The 18,724-nt window shown below is 49.8% G+C and overlaps 1 protein-coding gene across 2 annotated transcripts in view; it reads left to right on the forward strand.

Annotated features, from left to right (window-relative positions):
• The window catches only part of CD99L2 (CD99 molecule like 2), a 32,194-nt gene extending 14,672 nt beyond the window's left edge, over positions 1-17,522 (forward strand). The window contains exons 2-11 of one of the 2 annotated variants that reach the window (XM_032702202.1): positions 2,910-2,975; positions 4,973-5,011; positions 6,420-6,515; positions 6,725-6,805; positions 7,769-7,858; positions 9,528-9,590; positions 10,698-10,733; positions 10,836-10,949; positions 13,346-13,411; positions 13,852-17,522. In XM_032702202.1, coding sequence (XP_032558093.1) covers positions 2,910-2,975; positions 4,973-5,011; positions 6,420-6,515; positions 6,725-6,805; positions 7,769-7,858; positions 9,528-9,590; positions 10,698-10,733; positions 10,836-10,949; positions 13,346-13,411; positions 13,852-13,916 — 716 coding nt within the window. In that variant the 3' untranslated portion in view covers positions 13,917-17,522. Of the gene's footprint in view, positions 1-2,909; positions 2,976-4,972; positions 5,012-6,419; positions 6,516-6,724; positions 6,806-7,768; positions 7,865-9,527; positions 9,591-10,697; positions 10,734-10,835; positions 10,950-13,345; positions 13,412-13,851 lie in introns of both variants that reach the window. The other variant, XM_032702201.1, reaches the window with a different exon arrangement.
• The last annotated feature ends 1,202 nt before the right edge of the window (positions 17,523-18,724 follow it).

Below are 18,724 nucleotides of genomic sequence, written 5' to 3' on the forward strand. Positions count from 1 at the left end.
AAAGGGATTTGCAAAGGACAGTGCAGGGAGCAGCAGTGCTGCCTCCCAAAGAACTGCATGCACAAGGTAAATGCATACCAAGAGCTGGTGGGGCTTTCAGCATCTGGCTGTGAAGTGCCGGGTTTGTTACTGCTTAATAACAGGATAAAGGAACGAGGAGAGCGTTCCCGTCTTATCTGTCGGAGCAAGCGGGGGAGTTTGCGTGCCTGTGACGGCAGCGCTCTGTTATTGATCCATAAAAGGTGTAATATGTCTCTATAACACCCTTTGCATGAAATAGAGATGTTGTCAGCTTCAATTAACTGGCAATCTATTATTAATCCTTGCCAACACCTATGGGAATCCTGGAAAAGGATGTCAGTCTGCCGTGGATGGCGGTGGGAAAGCCCTGGGTAATGGGCTCTGCCAAGCACTGCAGCTCCTTGGGAAGGTTTTACTGGGCAATTCAGTGCATTGACAGTTTTTCCAACCCTCCCTTGGGCAGCATTCACACCTCTCCACCAGTGTGGGAAAGCCCCCAGGATGCAGCTCCAGCCCAGGACATTACATCAGCCCTGAGAGCACGGAGAGCCCTGAGCACCTTTAACCCACCTGGGCCCCCTCACATGCCAGTTGGCTCTTGAGAGAGTGCTTTTGGAAGTGGCACCCTCCTCGTGTCCTGTGGGGAGAAATGCCAAGGGGAGTTGTCAGCAAACCCAGGGAGGTGTAAGTGCTTCTCAGCTGGTGGGTCTGGTGAGACCTCCAAAGCCAGGTGGGGGGGAGGCCATTTTTTGGGGCACTTTTATTACCTGCAGGGCCCACAACCCCCACGGCCCTTCAGCAGGAGACCGGGTGAGCTGCACACACCTCACAGGTGTCCACTCCCCCACTTTGTATTCGGGCTCCTCCACGGAAGGTGAAGCTCAGGGAGGATGTGCTAACACGGGGCTTGGCGTGCAGCAAGTCAGTGCCTTAATATTTACTTAATCATGGAGAGCAGAGGGAGCGAGGGAGAGGGAAGGGGTGGTTCCTGGCATACCAATGTGAGTTGGTGCTGCCACCTCATCCCTGCTGCCAGCTATCACAGCGACAGTGCGCTTCCCCCAGCCGGGTTTGTAATGCTTCTCATCCCGCCAGAGGCACGACGTGGGCTTCCCCTTCCACCTATTTTTAAGAACAGTTTAAAATAGAAGGATGAGAACGACGGGGCCCTGTTGGTTCCTGAAAATCCAGTAAAGACTGGGGAAAAAAGCTGTGCTGGGAAAGGGAGACTGCATGAAGTTGTCAGACTGACAAGCCTGGGGCAGTTGGCCACAGCAGTGATGATTGTGTCGGGTCTCATCAGGGATGTTGGTGGCTCAGCAGCCCCCTGTGCAAGTGCTGGAGCTGGGCAGGTGTTTCTCAGTGCTGTGGATGGTCTTGTGTGTTCCTTACTTTGCTCCTTTGCACCGACAGACCGCTTGTTAGCCCTGTGACTTCGCCCTGTCGGAGCAGGAGAGCATTGCCTTCCTCACAGTGCCAATATTTCACCAGCAATAAAGCCCAAGAGGGAAATACTTCGGGAAGGGAGGAGTGGGGCAGGGAGGGAGGCTGAGAGCGCCTGGCACAGCCGTGCTGCGCTGAGAAAGAGGCTCTTCCACGTGCCCGTTTCCGCGGATTTCACACGGATTTCCCTGCATCGCCCGCTGCTGGCCGTTCCTCCGGGCTCGTTCAGCTCGATGAGAAACACTGCGTGGGCTGGGCCACGCGTTCCTTACACACCCCTCTCAGCAGTGCCTCATGCCGAACCTTTGCCGGGGGGAGAAGCCCATAGCGACTTCCCAGCCGCAGCCCCTGCACATACATCACCCTCAGGTTTGCTGAGTGTACGTTTAACAGACGGCAAACGAGATGAGATGTGATGTGTGAGTAAGTGGAACCAGAGCTGCAGCTGTTGCAGTACTTAGTGACCACTCTCAGTAGAAGTTTTTCACCGAAATGCTGATACCTGCTTTCTGATGGACTGATGCCTTCCCGTTGTTATTGTCCTTGTCAGTAAAGCTTTAAATTTATTCATGAAGCATGCTGGAGCTCAGGTGGCAATAGCTAAATCCATTTAGCAGTAGGAATAAGAGGAAAGCCATTTTAATGTTCTCTTGCAGTGCTGCAGTACTTAGCAAACCCAAAGGATATTAATTACTCAGCATGCTCTGAGATGTAAAAGCATGAATTTATCAAGACAAATACATTCAGAACTAGGGTAAGTCAACAGTAATTAATGCCATGGAAAAAAAGACAGAGAAAGGAAGGATTAGCTGGCCCTGTTGCAGGAGAACATGATGTAGCACTGAGTTATCCCTTGGATATGGGACTGGAGTTGTGGTGACAAAAAAATCTGCCTGTGCCTGTCAGGTATATCCTTGGGATGGGGGTTTGGTCCTGGTTCACATTTCTGAGGCAGAATGATGCAGGCAGCCTCTGAAATGCTAAGTCGTGCTTGGCAGCCAGCAGCAGCATTTTCATACAAAGCCTTTGATGTTGGAAGGCACTTGAGAAGAGGGGCATAGGGCTTTTTTGTTTTTCACTGAATTTGTCTGCGCTGTCCCAATGTTTTCATGGTGTTTAGCAAACATATAATCGTGAGCACAGCCACAGATGAGTGGCAGCTCAAGAGATGAATTGGTAGGCTCTCCTTGACAAATTTAAGCATAGCATGTGTCTTTATACTGCATCCATTAGGGCAGACAAATGGAAAATCTCGAGATGACTGCTCTGCAATTTAACAGTCACAGCATTCGAAGAGGGCCGATGTCTTCCTCATCACCAGTGTTGGGTCAGGCTTGGAAAAAACCAGCAAAAAACTAAAGCAATTTTAGCAAACGAGTCTAGCCATGTCTTATTAAAGGTGGTTTACTTTGTGAGTACACCCAGTGCTGATTCTTTGTCTCCAGGTCATGGGGATGATGCAGATGACTTCAACCTAGAAGACGCCCTGTTTGACCTCACCACCAAGCGACGTAAGTCACATTTATGTATTGTTTTAAAGAGGGGAAAACAAATAGATGTTAATAGATGCAATTTGTTCTTTGGTATCTGATGCAGGTGGGAGGGTGGTGAAGGATACAGCTACCTCATCATCTCTGCCTGGGAGACACAGGGTCCGGGTTTGTGGTGAGACTGGGGACAGTCCAGGAGAAGCTGGCTGCTGACCTGCGCTTCCTGATTCCTGTGAGGAGCCACAGAGGCACAGTGCACCTGTGTTCTGACATAGCAATGGCCCTGAACACGTCCCTCTGGCTTCCTTGCCTCCTTTAGTTACAAGCTGGTGAGGGCAGCTCACTGTGCCCACCCAGGCAGGGCAGCACCAGGTCCTTCCCTGCTGCCATTGCAGTGCGGTGTCTGGGAAAGCAAATGGCACGTTAGGTTGCTGCTTTGCTTCACTTAAGTTCCACTGTAGCCCATCAGTTCAAGGAAACTCCCTTCCAAAAGGGGTGCCTCGCTGCTGGCATGGTGAGATTCAATATTTGGTGGTTTACACCCAAAAGAGAGAACCTAACTGCCAGCACAGCACCTGATGGGAGGAAGCTCATCTCCCTCCCTGGGACATGTCACACACCTCCTGCCAATGCCGAGGCTGAGCCCAAGAGCATCACTCTGCACCCAGACACGTCTCTGGCTCCACTTTGCTGCCCAGCCATGGAGACTCTGTGGTGGAGCTGCAAACACCAGCACTCAGGACCCCTCACTGCCCATCCCTCCCCACTTGGCTCAAGGTGACTGTCCCCAGACTTAGTGCCTGTCCAGGCGGCAGCAGGGAGTGCTCCGTGAGTGAAGCTGGGCTCTGGGATCACACCCACATGTATTTAAGTGAAAGCTATAAGAGGGTTATAGCTTAACCTCTTATGCTGTAGTCTAACAACATGCAGGCACTTGTGCTGTGTTACATTGGAGATTATGTTGAATAGTGTCAGGATGCTCTGTGCAGCTCTCCCGTTGCATGCCGGGTTCAGCAGGAGGGGAACAGGATAGACCATGGGGTTCCAGGCTTGGTCACAGGGCTGACTCAACTCATTTTGCAAGCCCTTCAATACAGCATGTGAGGAGACCTGGTTAGAAATGACTAATGGCCACCTCACGTGGAGGGAAAGCGGCATTCCCCAGGCTGGAGTCCCAGCAGTGAGTGAAGAGGCAGCTCTGTCCCTGCAGCCTCCTCAGCCGCTGCATCCCACTCTGGATTCATTGTATCAGCCCTAGAATAATAGCAAATCCAGGGTCTGGAGTTGGGTCACTTCAAACCATACTGACACGCTGGAAATGAAGCCCAGCAGCACCACTCCAGTCTAACAGAAATTAATGGGAATGGAGCAGCCACAGCTCTTGCTCATAATTTATTCATATACTTGGTAATGCCAGCCACTATTAATAGGTAGTGGTTTCCATATTGTCCCTTCCCTTCCCCCTCAAAGGCTGGCTGTATCTTGTTTTAGCCCAGGAGCAGTCAGGGGGCTGGGATCTGGGTTTCAGGGTGTCACCGAAATCCCTCCAGCTGACAGGGAACCTCCCGTACATAACACGGCACTGGAAATTATCTGTCATTGAACCGACCGACCCACCAGGGGACAATGAAACACTGGCAACTCACTCCTGGTTTCCACGCTGTTCTGTACAGTGTCCTTGCCTGTTTGCTGCTGTCTCCAGGAGCCTTAATTCAGAGCAGATTGTTACAGTTCCCTCCTCTTCACCAGCTGGGTGGGATGGTGGCTGCCCGAGGACAGGGCTCAGCCCGACACAGCAGTGCCCTGTGGAGTGCTGAGCTCTGTCCTTGTCCATGGGCAGTCCTGCTCCCTGTGGCCATGCACTGTGTATGGGGTGCTCGTGGCTCTGGGCCCCAAGTCTACAAATGCAGACGTCGGAAAGTCATGGTGAAATCTTTGCTGGTTATTCTCAGTCTAGAGGTGACATTTTCACTGATGGCCATGATTAACATTTTTCCTCCCCATCTGTTTTGTCACAGCCACTCCCAAGGGCCCCAGAAAGCCTGCAGGTGGAACAGGTGAGACCTTCTTGCATGCTCAGCCCAGCATGGGGTTTGCTTCCCACTGGGATTTGAACTTCGTAGGCCCCCACAGGTGCCTGTGTGTGGCTGGGTGGTGCTCTCAGCAGGTGCTTTGGGACCCCTTCACTTGCCCATAGGGAAGCTGGAGCCAGTGTGTGCACATGCACTGCTCCTGTGCAGCCAAAGAAATGCAATATTGATATTTCTGTCCATGCTGAAGGCAAGTGGCAGCAGAGCATTTACAGCCAAGGCTGAATTTCGCACACTTTGCAGTATCCTAATGGAAAAGACACAAATCACTGCTCAGCTACACAAGGGCTTTTGTTCCTGGCTGCGTGGCACCTGCTAGCTTTCCTTCCAGAAGGGAGCCCAGAGGATATTTTCTTTCCTTTTTTTTTTTTTTTTTTTTCACTCCAAGATATCCCTGACCTCTATGGAAAATCCCACTTCCCCATCTATGGGAGAGTGTCTGTCTGACTGTTTGTGCACATCAGATGTGCTGGCTGGCTGGCTCCCAGCAGTGCCACAGTTGAGGAAGCTCCCTTAAATTCACCCGAGTTCTGTTGCCAGCAGCTCCTCTGGCTCAGTTCTGGCCAAAGAGTGCTATTTAAATATAGCGTGGTCACAGGAGCCCGGCGTTGCTCAACCCCGCCAGAGGAGCCTGAAATAAACTGCGGCAGGGGAGCGCTCGGAAGTGAATCCGCTCACCCCTGCATGAGGATCTTGGCACAAATCTAAGCAAATTCAACTGTCTGACTCCTTGGACACCATGGTCTTTGCTAGGGAAAAGTCAAGTGCCAGAAGCACGCGCAGGGCTTCAGCGTTTGGACTGCAGCCCGAACGAGAGGCTGTTTGATCCAGTAAACTCTCCCTGGGAAATGGACACATGCTGAGGCTTCTTCTCAGACAGTTTCTTCTTCCCCAGGGGTCCTTTTTGGATGAACGATGGCACTGAGGGGCTCCTGCAGTGGGTTTCCGTGCCCTGGCCCCGTTCCCATGCATGCCCTGCTCAGCTGGTCACTCACAGGCGGCTGCACTGGGAGCAGAGTGTGTCCAGCCACTGGCTCGGCCCTGCAGCACCTTCCCATCTGCAGCAGCTCTCAGCAGATGCTGCAGGATACTGGCAGGCTCCCCCACATTATTTTGGGGTTGCTGGGGCCGGGGGTGGGCAGCAGCCAGAGCGTGCTGGCCAGGCTGGTCTGAAGGCTCTGCTGTAGCTGTAGTTAAGCAGTGGAGTGGCTGGATGCCCTTTCCAGCTCCAGGTTGATGTGGGTTCCAGTAACCCCCAACAGCGGTGCAGCACCAGGTGCACAGCACCTGCAGAGCTGCTGTGCAGGATGTCTACCCACAGCCTCACACCATCCCCACAGACAGCAGGGGTTTGACAATCCCTTCTCTCCTGCAGACTTAGATTTGGCTGATTTCTTTGACACGCCTCTGGAGACTACCACCAAACCAGCCAAGCCGACTTCGAAGCCCTACCCCAGGCCAGGGAATCCAGGTAATGCCCTGTGGGCTTGAGCATCTCCAGGGCACCCACAGGCAGGGGTGCCCACTGTGTCAAGGCAGCTAAAGCTGTGGAGAGAGCAGAGCACTGAACCAGCCCAGCTGTCTCCCTGCAGGGAGGGGGCTTTCCCTTCCCAGCACTTGCCTGAACCCACATTTTAGAAGGGAACATAATTTTGGTCTTTTTTTTTCCCCTCTCTTCAGACAACAGCTTTTGGGATGTCATCCGCACCACCACAACCAAGCAGCCAAAAACTACGAGAGCCCCTCCTAAGCGTAATCCAGGTGAGCATCAGCCCCACAGCCCCTGCAGCTTTGCCCTGGCTAAGCTGCTGGCACAGGCAGAGGCTTTGGGATGTGCCATGACAGTGGCACTGCCCTTGTATTCCCAGCCTCTAGTCTGTTTGCTCAGGAGACACCTTGAGAAAAAAACAAATATAAAAAACCACAGAGCAGAGAGGGCAACTCAGCATTACCCTGCACTTCCCTGAAGCCCTAAGTGGTTCCTGGACCATTTTTCATCCCTGTGCCTTTTGGAAGGCCGTGAGCTCGCTGTCCTCCCCATCATGGCCCAGCCAGGCTGGGCTCCACCAGCACATCCACCCCACAGGCTCCGGGCACCCTGTCAGCCGGGTATTTTGCCGCCTGCTCAGGCAGAGTTTTGGCAAAAGGCACTTCCAGGCTTAAAAAACCCCCTCGTTTTGGATCAGAACAAATTCAGGTGAGCACTGGTGGGAGGGCTGAGGAGCTCAGTTGGCTCTGTGCTGTGGTTTTTGATGCCATTTAGCAGAGGCAATAACCTCTCTCAGAGCCAGGCTGCTCAGTGGACCAGCTGGGCATTCATGGAAGAAAATGACCCCAAGAAATCAAGTCACAGGCTGTTCCAGCCGGCACATCAGGGTGGTGCAACGACCTCATTCCCCTCCACTGGCTGGGCCCTTGGAGTGCCTGTGTGGCTCTGACCTTTCCTACTGGCTTCATTTATCCAATTGCCTGGCAATCCAGCCATGGTGAGACTGTTTCTGCAGGAAGGATATGACATTTCCCACCACAGGGACACAGAATGGGATGGGTTTAGAAGATCTGCCATGAGGCTGAATAGTGGAACTGGGAGATGCTTGTGTCAGAGACTTCATCTCTTTCAACAGTGCTTTTCCCTGGCAAAACTGAATGTTTCCTTGATTAATGAATTAATTGCAGAGCTCCTCAGCCTGAAGCCACATTGCTAACCCTGGTCTTGTTTTCTAGGAAAGGATCCTATGGATTTTGACTTGGCTGATGCCTTGGATGATAAGAATGATCCCAAGAAAGATCCTGGGAGGCCGGATCAAAGGCCAGGTGACGGTATGCTGACCTCTCCTCTCTATCCTGCTTGCCACCAGTCCTGCTATGCCCTGGAACCTGCAGGAGATCCTCCCCAGCCCCTCACTGCCAGACACCACCCCCACTAAGTGACGGGATAAAGGAATACAGGCGCTGCCTGGTCTGGGGTCCTGCCTCACCCACTGCCCTTGCCCTGCCTGCCCACAATGGGGATTTTCCGCAGGCAGCTCAGCCCTGGGGAGGGAAGGAGCCCCTGCCTCGACAGTCCCTGGCAGAAAGGGGCTCTTCCTAATGACCTGCTGCCTCTCTGTCTGCAGGTTTTTTTCCCCAGGGTCTCTTTTGACCCATTAAATTGCAGTAGTTGTGTTGAGTTCTCCTGTCCCTGTACCTGACAGCTCTTTAACCGAGGGTGTGTGCTTCTGGGGTTCGCAGTCATTGCCAAGGTGTAAATCTAGAGCAGGCTGAAGCCCCGGCATAACATGTGCTATGGGCTGGGAGGGGTTTTTTCCATCTCTGAAATACTCCAGTGAATGAATCATTTGTCTATGAGGATTGTTCCCCTGAGCACTTGAGCTGGGAAACAGACTTTGCACGGCTGGTTTATTGATGTTGGGATGGCCGTATACCCTGCTCACACGCGTAATTAACAGTCAGGTATTTTATTACATTGTATTAACTAGGTGACTTGTCTGCACTTTGGTATTCTGGGCTTGCTGAGGTTTCAGGCTCCTGCAGGAAAGGTTGAGGTGTCGAACCGCTGGAACGTGGCACTGGCTGCAAACCAGCACACGCTCCCCCGGCACCGCTGCTCCCTCAACTGCCTGGGACCTCTCCAGGCTCTGGCATAGTCAGGGCTTTCATTCTTTTTACACTCATTACTAAGCCCATAAATCTGTTTTTTGTGGTAAGCTGATGAATAAGGCAGTCTCTTCCAGGCTGTTAAGGCAAAGAAAACCCTTCCCAAGGCTCAGCATCAGAGAAGGAGCCTTCTGCTGGCTTGGCATTGGGTCTCTTCTGCCATCATGTGCCTTGCTGCACACCAAGGCTCCCTCTGGGACCAGAGCCGAGGTGTTCAACAGCACCACTCATTCAGCTGCAGATTCACAGACCATGTTTCTCTGTTCTTATCCTGCATGAGTTAAACGTTTCTACTTTCACCTGTACTGAGACACGCTGCTACTCAGTTCTGCCCCTGGACTGCTCTGTCCCTCAAGGAAGGATAAGGGTCAGCTCCTGCCTGCAGGACCCCAGGCCCAGCTGGTGCTGCTAGGATCTCACCAGAGGCAGGGCAAGAGCACACTGGTCCCTGGCAGCATGGCAACTGCACACACAAACTACTTCTTCCTGCCTCCTCCACTGCCAGCTGAGCCCGGGTACCACAACGTTTCGTGAACTCTTAAATACATCAGTCATTTCAGTTAAAAAAATAGTACAATAGCATTTCAACTTTGTTTTAGGGGTATTTCTTTTGAGCTAGACTTAAAGTCAGTTGTTACCTCTTCTACGACCTTAAAATAATCTGGGGTTAAACATTTTGTTAACGTCTGGTAATCGCGAGAGGAGCAGAACTGCTTATTCAGCAGTCCCGGTTCTCAGTGGGGTCTGAGCAGCCCATGACATCAACCTCCAGCACAGCCACAGCTCCCACAGGTGCCAACCCCGTTTATTCCTGTTCCTTTTAAAGGGATTTCGGATGATGACCTGTTCAGCATTGTGGACGGCGGATACAGCCCAGACAAGAAGAAGGGTAAGTGGTGACCTACGTACAGTTGTTTGCTTTAGCAGCTGCAGCTCAGGCTCAGCAATCACCAAACTGGTAATTTGGCAATAATCTCCCAGACTCCTGGAAAGACCCCTGAACAGAGCAGCACTCACCTCCATGGCAGGGGCAGAAAGGGTCCCAGCCATGGAGCCAAGGGGAAAGGTTTTTGGCCTCCATGGTCACACCTGGTGTTACCGGTTGGAGGTGCTTGGTTTTGATCCTGTGGTGGGTCTGCAGCTCCAGCTGCCACCAGGGCAGGTGGGGCCTGTATCTCCCCTATCACCTCGAGGGCAGGCGCCTACCCCAGTGCTGTGAGAGGGCACACACCTTCGTTTGCCTTCCACCACACAACCACCACTGTCTGGAACAAGGGGGAAAACCAGCAGCAGTTGGATAAGCCCGTGTGCTCACGAGGATCCACAGTATTAAATATTAAAAGCAGCCGTGTAAAGAGCTGAATGCCACAAGCCCAATCAACATTTAATGAATCCCTGTGCCAAGGACAGGATGCATCAGAGGCATTAATACAACGCTGACCTGCTTCCATAAATTCAGGATGTAAGTGACTCTGCAAGGACCGCAGCTTCCAGTGGGAGCAGCTTCTCCTCCCACCCCGTTTCTCCAGGGAAGGTGAAATAACTGAAAGCCAAGTGAGGGTTCCCTGACACATGGAGCTCAGCCAGTCACCTCACTGTGATGGCACCAGTGTGCTGTGCAATGCTCTGACAGCCTTTGAGGTGTGCTCCTTACACTGAGAGCAGTGAAGCTGCAAAGGGCAGGGATGAGGGTAACTGTCATGCAGGCAGAGGTGTGTCCTGCAGAGGCTCTCCCAAAGCCCCCCCCAGGCACACACAGAGGGAGAGGAGCAGCTTCAGACCCCTCTTGAGAAGCACAACAAGCTGCCCTGGGCAGCCTGGTGGAGCCATGGGGCAGCAGAGATGCTGCACCCCACAGGGGTATCTGCTCACCCCCAGCCCAAGGGTGCCCCCAGGGCTGCACTGCCACCCTTCTGCTGTGTGCCCTCACCCTCCCAGCACGGCAGCAGGGGGAGCAGAGGGGTGCAGGGCCACTGATGGGTTTGTTTCTCTGCAGGTGCCGAGAGCAACACTGATGACAGCTACAGTGGAGGTAGGTGCTGCCGTGGATGCAGGGGCAGCAGTGGGATGCTGGGATGGGATGGGTGGTGTGTGTGCCCCCGCTGCACAGCACCCCCCTCTCTGTGCCCCACAGTGGCGGAGACAGGAACTATCGCCGGCATCGCCAGCGGCCTGGCCATGGCGCTCATCGGGGCCGTCTCCAGCTACATCTCCTACCAGCAGAAGAAGTTCTGCTTCAGCATCCAGCGTAAGTCCCTCCCTGAGCACCCTAGGGGCACAGAGCAAGCACACTCCTATTTTCCCCCTGAATCCCACTGCTATTTTCCAGCCTGGAGATGGGGTTTCAGGCACCCAGTGCCCCCGGGCTGGCAGAACAAAGCCCCAAGCACAGGTCGTTGAGTCCCCCCTTCCACCACATCAGGCTTTCCACAAGCAGGTACCCACCAGCAGTGACAGCCCCAGGACCCCCTGCCACCCCGGGGGCTGTGCATGGCCCCTCACACCCCCAACAGACAGTCACAGCCCAAGACCAAACTATCAACACCAAACACTGTAAATATGAAAAAAAAAAACCCACCCCAAAATAAACCAGAAAAACCTCCAAAATCTCAGAGGCAGTAAAAACTCACCAGGCAGCAGGAGAGGAAGCAGGGGGGGGTGTCTGCAGCTGTGGCAGCCCAGGAGGGAGTTCAGCCCACCACACCCTCAGCAGGTGTGTTGCAATTGCTGCACTTTAGGGCAAATTAAGCAGCAAAACTTCCTGTTCACAGAAAATACCATCTGCACGAGGTGCCCTGCAAAGCTGCTCAGTGCAAGCTCTGCAGGAGTGGCCTGACAGCCTCAGCCCACAGCACCCACCTGGTTCCTGCAGCCCGTTATAGGAGAGGGGTTGCAAACAGCTGGGAGAAGCCCCCTTCTAAATTAATCAGTTGAAATCTCCTGTGAGTCCCCTTTGCTCTAGGGAAAGGGTGTTTGGGGTTGGAAATTTCTGCTGGAATCGTGCTATTTTCCCAGTTGTGCCTGAAACAAACAGCATTTTGGTAAATTAGATCAGCAGGAAAAGTCAAATGAATGTGATGGAATGAAACACCCCTTATATATTCCCCCCACTTAAATGTTATTTTGGCAAGAATAAATAATAAGAAAAAAAAGGAGTAAAGGCTTTGATGAGGGGGAAGCTGAGAGACACAAAGCCCCAGAAAGGCGGCAGGAAATTAAAGTTAATTATAAAGGAGGATTAATTTAAGCCATCAGACATGGCATGCTGGGCTAATGTCAGGCCTTAGACGCATTGCAATGCATGACAGAAATCTAAGAGCCGTCAGCCGCTGCAAAAGTGGCTTTTTATTGAAAAACATAAATTGCATTTGGTGTTATCCCAGCAAAACACATGTCAGGGCGGAGGCAGTGGTGGTGTGCAGTGACCACTCTCTTGGCACAGGAGGAACAGGCTGTTTCTCTTGCCCAGCTGTCCTGCGGGGTCGAGGCTGCGGCTCCGCTCCTCGGCTTTGAGTCGCTTCTGAGGAGCATTTGCTGATTCCTCTGAAGGACATTTACAGTGCTCCCTAGAGTTCTTCATCCCACCTTTTTATGTTACACCTCACCTGCCGTGTACCAGCTGTGCCCTGGGCTATGGCACTGCTTTGGCTTGGCCCCGGCACCGTTCTGTGCCTCCCTCCTGTATTGGCAGATACCAGTGAACCCCATCCAAACCTGGTGGTGAGGCACAGCCAGTCCCTGCCACACCTCACGCTGCATTTAGATGTGCAGACGAGTTCAGATGCCTAAAAAACGTGTGCTGCATGGCCTGATTGCCTCAGGCTTCCTTCGCAAACACCACGATCCCCTCCCCTTCTCTGGTCCCTCCCTAACGGATGCTACAGTTAGCACAGCACTCCCACCTCTGCCTCTCCCCTCACTCATCCTTCAGAGGGAGCTGCAGAGGATGCCTGAGGTCCATGGCACACCCCAGACTGTCTGAATTCACCTGCAGCTCTGAGCTGGACCTCAGCGAGCAGTGCCATCCCCTTCCCCTTGCCCACCCTCCTGCAGCCACCCCTGTACCCAGCAGAGCTCAGCCTCGCTCCTTAGCCTGGGCTCCACTTGTTGCAAACGTTGGGAACTTCTTTGCATTTAAATAAGGGACTTATTCGGGATTTGACACCCCACTGGGATCCTGCTTCATCACCACAGCCCTGCTCTGAACTGCTGCTGGAAGCTCTGCATAACTTAGCTTTTAATGAGGCTGTGCCACATCTCTGCCGAGGCGCAGCTCCCGCTGCACAGCAGTCCCGGCCGGGAAACCTTCCTCCTCCTCCCGCACTCCGAGCTGAGCGCCTTAGCACAGGAATTAGCTGTGCTGCCTCGCGTGATAAAGATGAAGCAAGAGCCTCAGACAAAAGAGCCACTGCTGGGAGCTGTGTCTGCCAGGAGAGTCTGTGGGCACTTTGAAACCCAGCGAGTCTCTCAGTGCTGGCTGTGGGTTACTGAGGCTTCTGCTCTGCTGTCACTGCAGAGGAGGTTGCAAAAAGGCATCTTGGCTTTTACAGCACACAGGCCCATCACCAGAGTTTTTAAGGCATCAAAGCAAATAATTTTTACTTCATACCCTTCCCATCTCACTCTGTTCATTATACTTCTCAGAGGGACTTAACGCGGAGTATGTGAAAGGAGAAAACATGGAAGCTGTTGTGAGCGAGGAGCCCCAAGGTGAGAACCTTGCATCCCTTACCCCTGCCTGCATCTGGCCACAAAAGCTGCTTTACCCAGGGACTTCTTTAAAGTCCCTGGTGCTGCACGGAGCTGTTGTGTCCCTTTGATGAGGGCACTGCTTAGGTGGTGCTGCAGTTTTTAGTGAAACATCCACCGCAGCAATTTTCCCCCCTTTATTGCACACAAAGGAAAGCCATGGTAAAAGCCCAAGGAGCTCATGCTGCAAACGATGGCAGTTAATATTTAGCTTTCATGTATCCAGCCATCGAGTGTCTTGCACAAGAGAAGCATGATCCTTCTTTCAGTGACAGACAATCAAGGCTGCTGCAAAGGCTTTTCCAATGTCACATACAATCAGCAAGTGCCGGGCGCCCGTTGCTTGTGCCCTGGTTCCATCATGTGCTATTGTACTCATGGTTTTTTTTCTTTCTCCCTAGTTAAATATTCAGTCCTGGAAACGCAGTCAGCAGAACCACCAAAACAAGACAGTGCGAAGATATAAAGCGTGATCCAGAGCTAGAACATACTCAGCAGCAATGGAGATCTTAACATGCTTGTAATTTAGCTTTTTATTTAATTTGACTCCAAAGCTATTTAATGTGTACTTAGGCTTGAACTGGCTTCTTATTGCTCTAGGCTTTAGGGTTAGACTGGTAGCATGTGTTTACTTTTTGTAAAGAGGTTTATGTTTACATCGAAGTAATATTGTAGGATTGGTGTGCAGCTGTATGGAAACCCAGAGAAAGTACTTCAGCCATGGTCAATGAGGAGCTTACAGGTATGAGGACAGTGAAGTGCCTGTAAATAGCAATCCAAAGCCAAACCATGCAAAACCCTCTGCAAAGCACCTCCAGCCAACTTCTGCCATCAGCTCTGGGCACGTTGCTTCCAACGGCGGGGTTGAAAGCTGCACATTTCCCGAGGGTGGATTGCAGTCCTTAGTGTAGCTACACCTAAAAATGAAGTGCCTATGGTAGGTCCTCATGTGGGGCCTCGAGCTGAGCCCTGCTCCAAAGTCAGGAGTTCAGGATGCTTCACCACCACCACACAGCGCTGGGCTTCTCAACCAAATCAGAGGACCTGCTTTTCGTGCCAAGTCACAAATACAGGTAAAAGCAGTGTGTGCAGTGTTCACTTTTAGCACATGCCATTTGAATGCTCTGCTGTGCTACAGATCAGAATGGAGCAGAAACGATACAGTTTGTCTTTGTGACATGAGATACCTTCAGTTGTCACCACAATGAGAGCTGTGTGTGTTTGGATGCTTTCAAGGACAGGTTCAGATCTCAGTCACACTAGAACAAATGACAGATTTAACCGAAAAGAAAATAAACAAAGGAGGTATTTGTTAAGACCTGTAACGCTCAGTACCAGAACAGAAGCCAGGCTTAAAAAGATGCAGTCCTCCCCTTCTCCTTTTATCAGCAACTATTGAGAGTGCTCCCAGGCACCCAGAGGCAGAAAAAGGATTTAAGCTTCACCCTTTGTGTCACTGACTAACCTTTAAAAAAAGGCAGAATCTCCTGAGGACAGGTCCTCCATCACTGTCCTGCTTGTCTGGGAAGCACTGGGCTGTGCTCAGCAGGACACTGGGCTGCCCCAGGACAGAGTGCACACACAGCCCTCTGCGGCGCTGCCAAACGGCTGCCGGGCCCGACCTTCGCTAGCTTGCAAGAGTTTCTGTTTAGATTTCTAATCTCTTCCTAACCCTTTTTTATTGTTGCTAAAATGTGGATACTGCCACTTTCCAATACATTTGTCCAAATCAATGATTACTTAAAAAGCATGCTCTCAAGTGAAGGAAATTTCACTTTACATAGTGTAAGAGGTACTCATTATTTATATGTAAACTTAAAATGTGAGCATTTTGTATTGGTTTGCAAACCCCATATTTTGTGAATATGTATTAAAAAAACCCCAACCTTTTCAGTTTGATGTACAAATTCACAGCTTTCAGGTAGACATGGCTTCCAGAAGGCCTTGCCAGGAGGGGAATCGGTCCACGAGTATTGCTGCCTAACATTTCCATTTGGAAGGAAATTGCCTAGTAACTTGGTTAAGTATTTTGCAATAGCTGCACAATTCTTTATGCTCTTTTTAACACTTGCATTTTTAAAGCCTTACACTAGCTCCTAGCAGAACAGCTACAGTGGTTTATAAGGTGCCTCTTGACTTTCAGAACACTTAGGCTAAAACAATACTACTCTGAACTACTGCTGCTTTATTTTATAGATGTGTTTGGAATAGGAAAGAAAAATATTTAATGACTGGCTGCTCAGATAAGGGAAGCAGAAGAAACAGAGATGTGCTTACTCCCAGAGAAGGGTTTTCATGGAGGAAGTGTGGTCTGCAGGATGTGGATCATCACGTGCAGGTGCTCCAATGCCGGCCCAGCTGAGTTTGTGAATCTCCAGTCCCAAGCACCAGCACCTGTTTTTTGTTCTTACCCAAACACATTTGAAAGCTGTAGCATGAAATGTGTTTTCTGGAAGTTATTGTAGATGAAGTGTTACAGCATGGCATTGATGATCACTAGAAGCCGCTTTCCCAGCTTAGGTCCAGTGACCACTATTCCATTCCTCCCTTTGCCCATGTCCGTGTTCCTGTAGATGCAGGTCAGGGGTTTTCCCCTGCTCTCCCTGTTTGACCAGAGGAGAGTGCAACAGAGTCCACTGTGGCTCAAAGAACACAGCCCCTACCACTCCTTTAGGAATCTCTTACATCAGGACGTAGAGGAAACACGAGTCTAATTCAAAATACTGCAGTTCTGCAGTTTAAAAAAAAAAAAAAAAGGCAGCAAGGGGTTTCACTGAAAAACCCAACCCCGTTTCTGGGACTCAGAATTTGCTCCTATGCCCAAGGCTTTTCTCTGACTTTGGTGTAATGTGTGAGTATGTAGAAATCCACAAATGCACAGTGAAAGAGAACACTCGCAAAATTTACAGTAACGGGATTCAAGATCTCTTTCTCTAGGATTTCAAATAGGAAAATATTGGCAAATGCTGCAGTAAGGAAATGAAACTCGGTCTCTTCAAAACTGGACAAAAGTCAAAGTCTTAGTGTGAAATGTCAGCAAAGGCTCAAATTATTGCTGTCCCCTTCTCCATCTGAACTGCCAGACCAGTCTCTGAGAAACAGGGATTTTATACATCATTCATATTTTAGGCATTATAGCAACTGAGAGGCTTCCTGTGTATTTTCCTAGTAGTGATCTGAGTTCTGGAACAGCTGACCCAGCGCTGACTTCTAGTTTCATTTAATTAATATTCTCTTTAAATCTGAATATGGAATTTTTAAAAATCCTGCATTTAAGTTCTGTATATATGGTATGAACTTTATAAAGAAAGGCCACAAACCACTGGAAAACTCGGATTTTTTTCATGAGTCCAAAACCTATATACAGATGTCCTGAGAGTTTCTGTACTACCTGTGCTTTTTTAATGTCCTCTCTTCAGCTTAACTAAAGCTATTTTTAAATGGCAATAAAATGATTCAGAAAAGGTTTGTCGATGACAGAGAAAAGAGAGAACTGAAAGAATTCAGCTGGCTCTTTTTCTGTTGTTTATTCTCTCAATTACTTGCATTTTCCTTTGGCAGTACTGTAGTACTTTCTTTGTTTTAGATTCCTCAATTGAGAATACTCTGACATGAATTTCAGATTTTTGGCACTATAAACTCAGTCATTTTCATGCAACCCCACTAACTAACCCTTACAAGTGCTCTATTGTCATCCTTAACTACTCATGTGTTGTGATAAAAGTGGAATTAGTCCACAATACCATTTCAGATTCTGAAAAAATAGGATGAGTCGACAGGCTAAGGCTTTAAAAATTGCTTCTGCAACAGACGAGGTTCAGGAACAAAGGAAGTTCAGAAACAACAGGATTGTGAAATTAGAGAATCCTTTTCTTTTGAGTGAAGTTCTCACTTAAAGGAAGGCAGATTGTTTGCTGCTGCAGAAGCAACCTGTTCCAAACAGAGGTTGAATGTTACACTCTAAGAAAAAAATGATTCCTTTTGTTAATGTGCATGTAAGGGACATGGGGGGAAAATCAGAATTTGACTACCTTTGGAAAACACCAAATAAACCAAGTTGACTAGTAAGACATTTTAGGCTTGATTTTTTTCTGGGTTTTTTTTTCATGGTGCAAGTAAACTGCAAGTGGTGGGCTGTATCCTTACAGTACATCACCTCTTCTGTGACTACACCAAAGATGTAAAAAAAACCCCAAACTGGACTTTTTGATAAAACAAATACCATTATGAAAACTGTAATTTAATGGTAAAAAATGAAGTATTTGCACGCGTGCACACACACATGTGCTCCCCTTAAGGTCACCCAGCAGCTCCACTTGAGGCAGTGCCCTGTGCCCCTGGCTGCACTCAGCATGGCTGGGTTTGGTCTTTTTGGCTGGTTTTTGGTCCTCTTTGCTGCCCTAGGTTTCCTGCAAAATCCAGGAAAGTTTTCTTTGGATTTTCACACCCACTAGATGAATCTCCCACGCAGTGCAAACTATGGTTTTGACCTTTGTATAATGATGAAATGCTCAGTCTCACAGTCAAAAAGGGTGGTTTATATTTCAAACTAGCTAATTCTGACTTGTGCTTCTTGTGGAGATAAAACTCTTTCTTCCCAATTGCACAAGATCTGGCAGGTAAAAGCTCTCTACGATACCCACTTAGTTCAGCAGATGTGATCTCTCTACAAATGGACATTCCTTTTTGTTTTCTACCATAAATGCTTCACTTGGGGAATAATCTGAATTGCCCCTTTCACTATGTCCTCTGCTGTGGGGCTTAATGCACATGAATGAGAGTTGTTGTCTCATTTCCAGCTTATAGAGAACCAGCTGTTCTTGGTGTTACTACAATACAGCATATGAATTAGTACAGCTTTTCTTGGAAAATGAAAGCAATGAAACACTTCTTGTTTAAAGCTTTAACTCCTTGAGAAGGCTGCCTCTGCAGGGAACAGAACCAGGCAGATAGGAGTGTTTACCAGATTTAAAAGCCTTCCATTTTAATGAAACAACAAAATATTACTTTTATCTACAAAGGAGAAAGAAATGTAAATTCAGCTCTGAAACAACTATAATGGCAAAGTGTCTGATGCTGATGATTCACTTGACTTACTCTACCAGCAAAAAATGTGTCAGCTGGTTACCAAGGCTTCATCCCACTCCAGGACACTGGATGTGGGTTTTTCCCCCTCTCACATTGTCAATGACATCACTGACAACAGGAAAATCCTACAGGCCAAACATAACTGCTTGCTGTCTTTGCACATTCCCTTTATATCCAGCAGAGTCA

This window comes from Chiroxiphia lanceolata, chromosome 14 (assembly GCF_009829145.1).
Source record: "Chiroxiphia lanceolata isolate bChiLan1 chromosome 14, bChiLan1.pri, whole genome shotgun sequence".
NCBI classification, from domain to species: domain Eukaryota; kingdom Metazoa; phylum Chordata; class Aves; order Passeriformes; family Pipridae; genus Chiroxiphia; species Chiroxiphia lanceolata.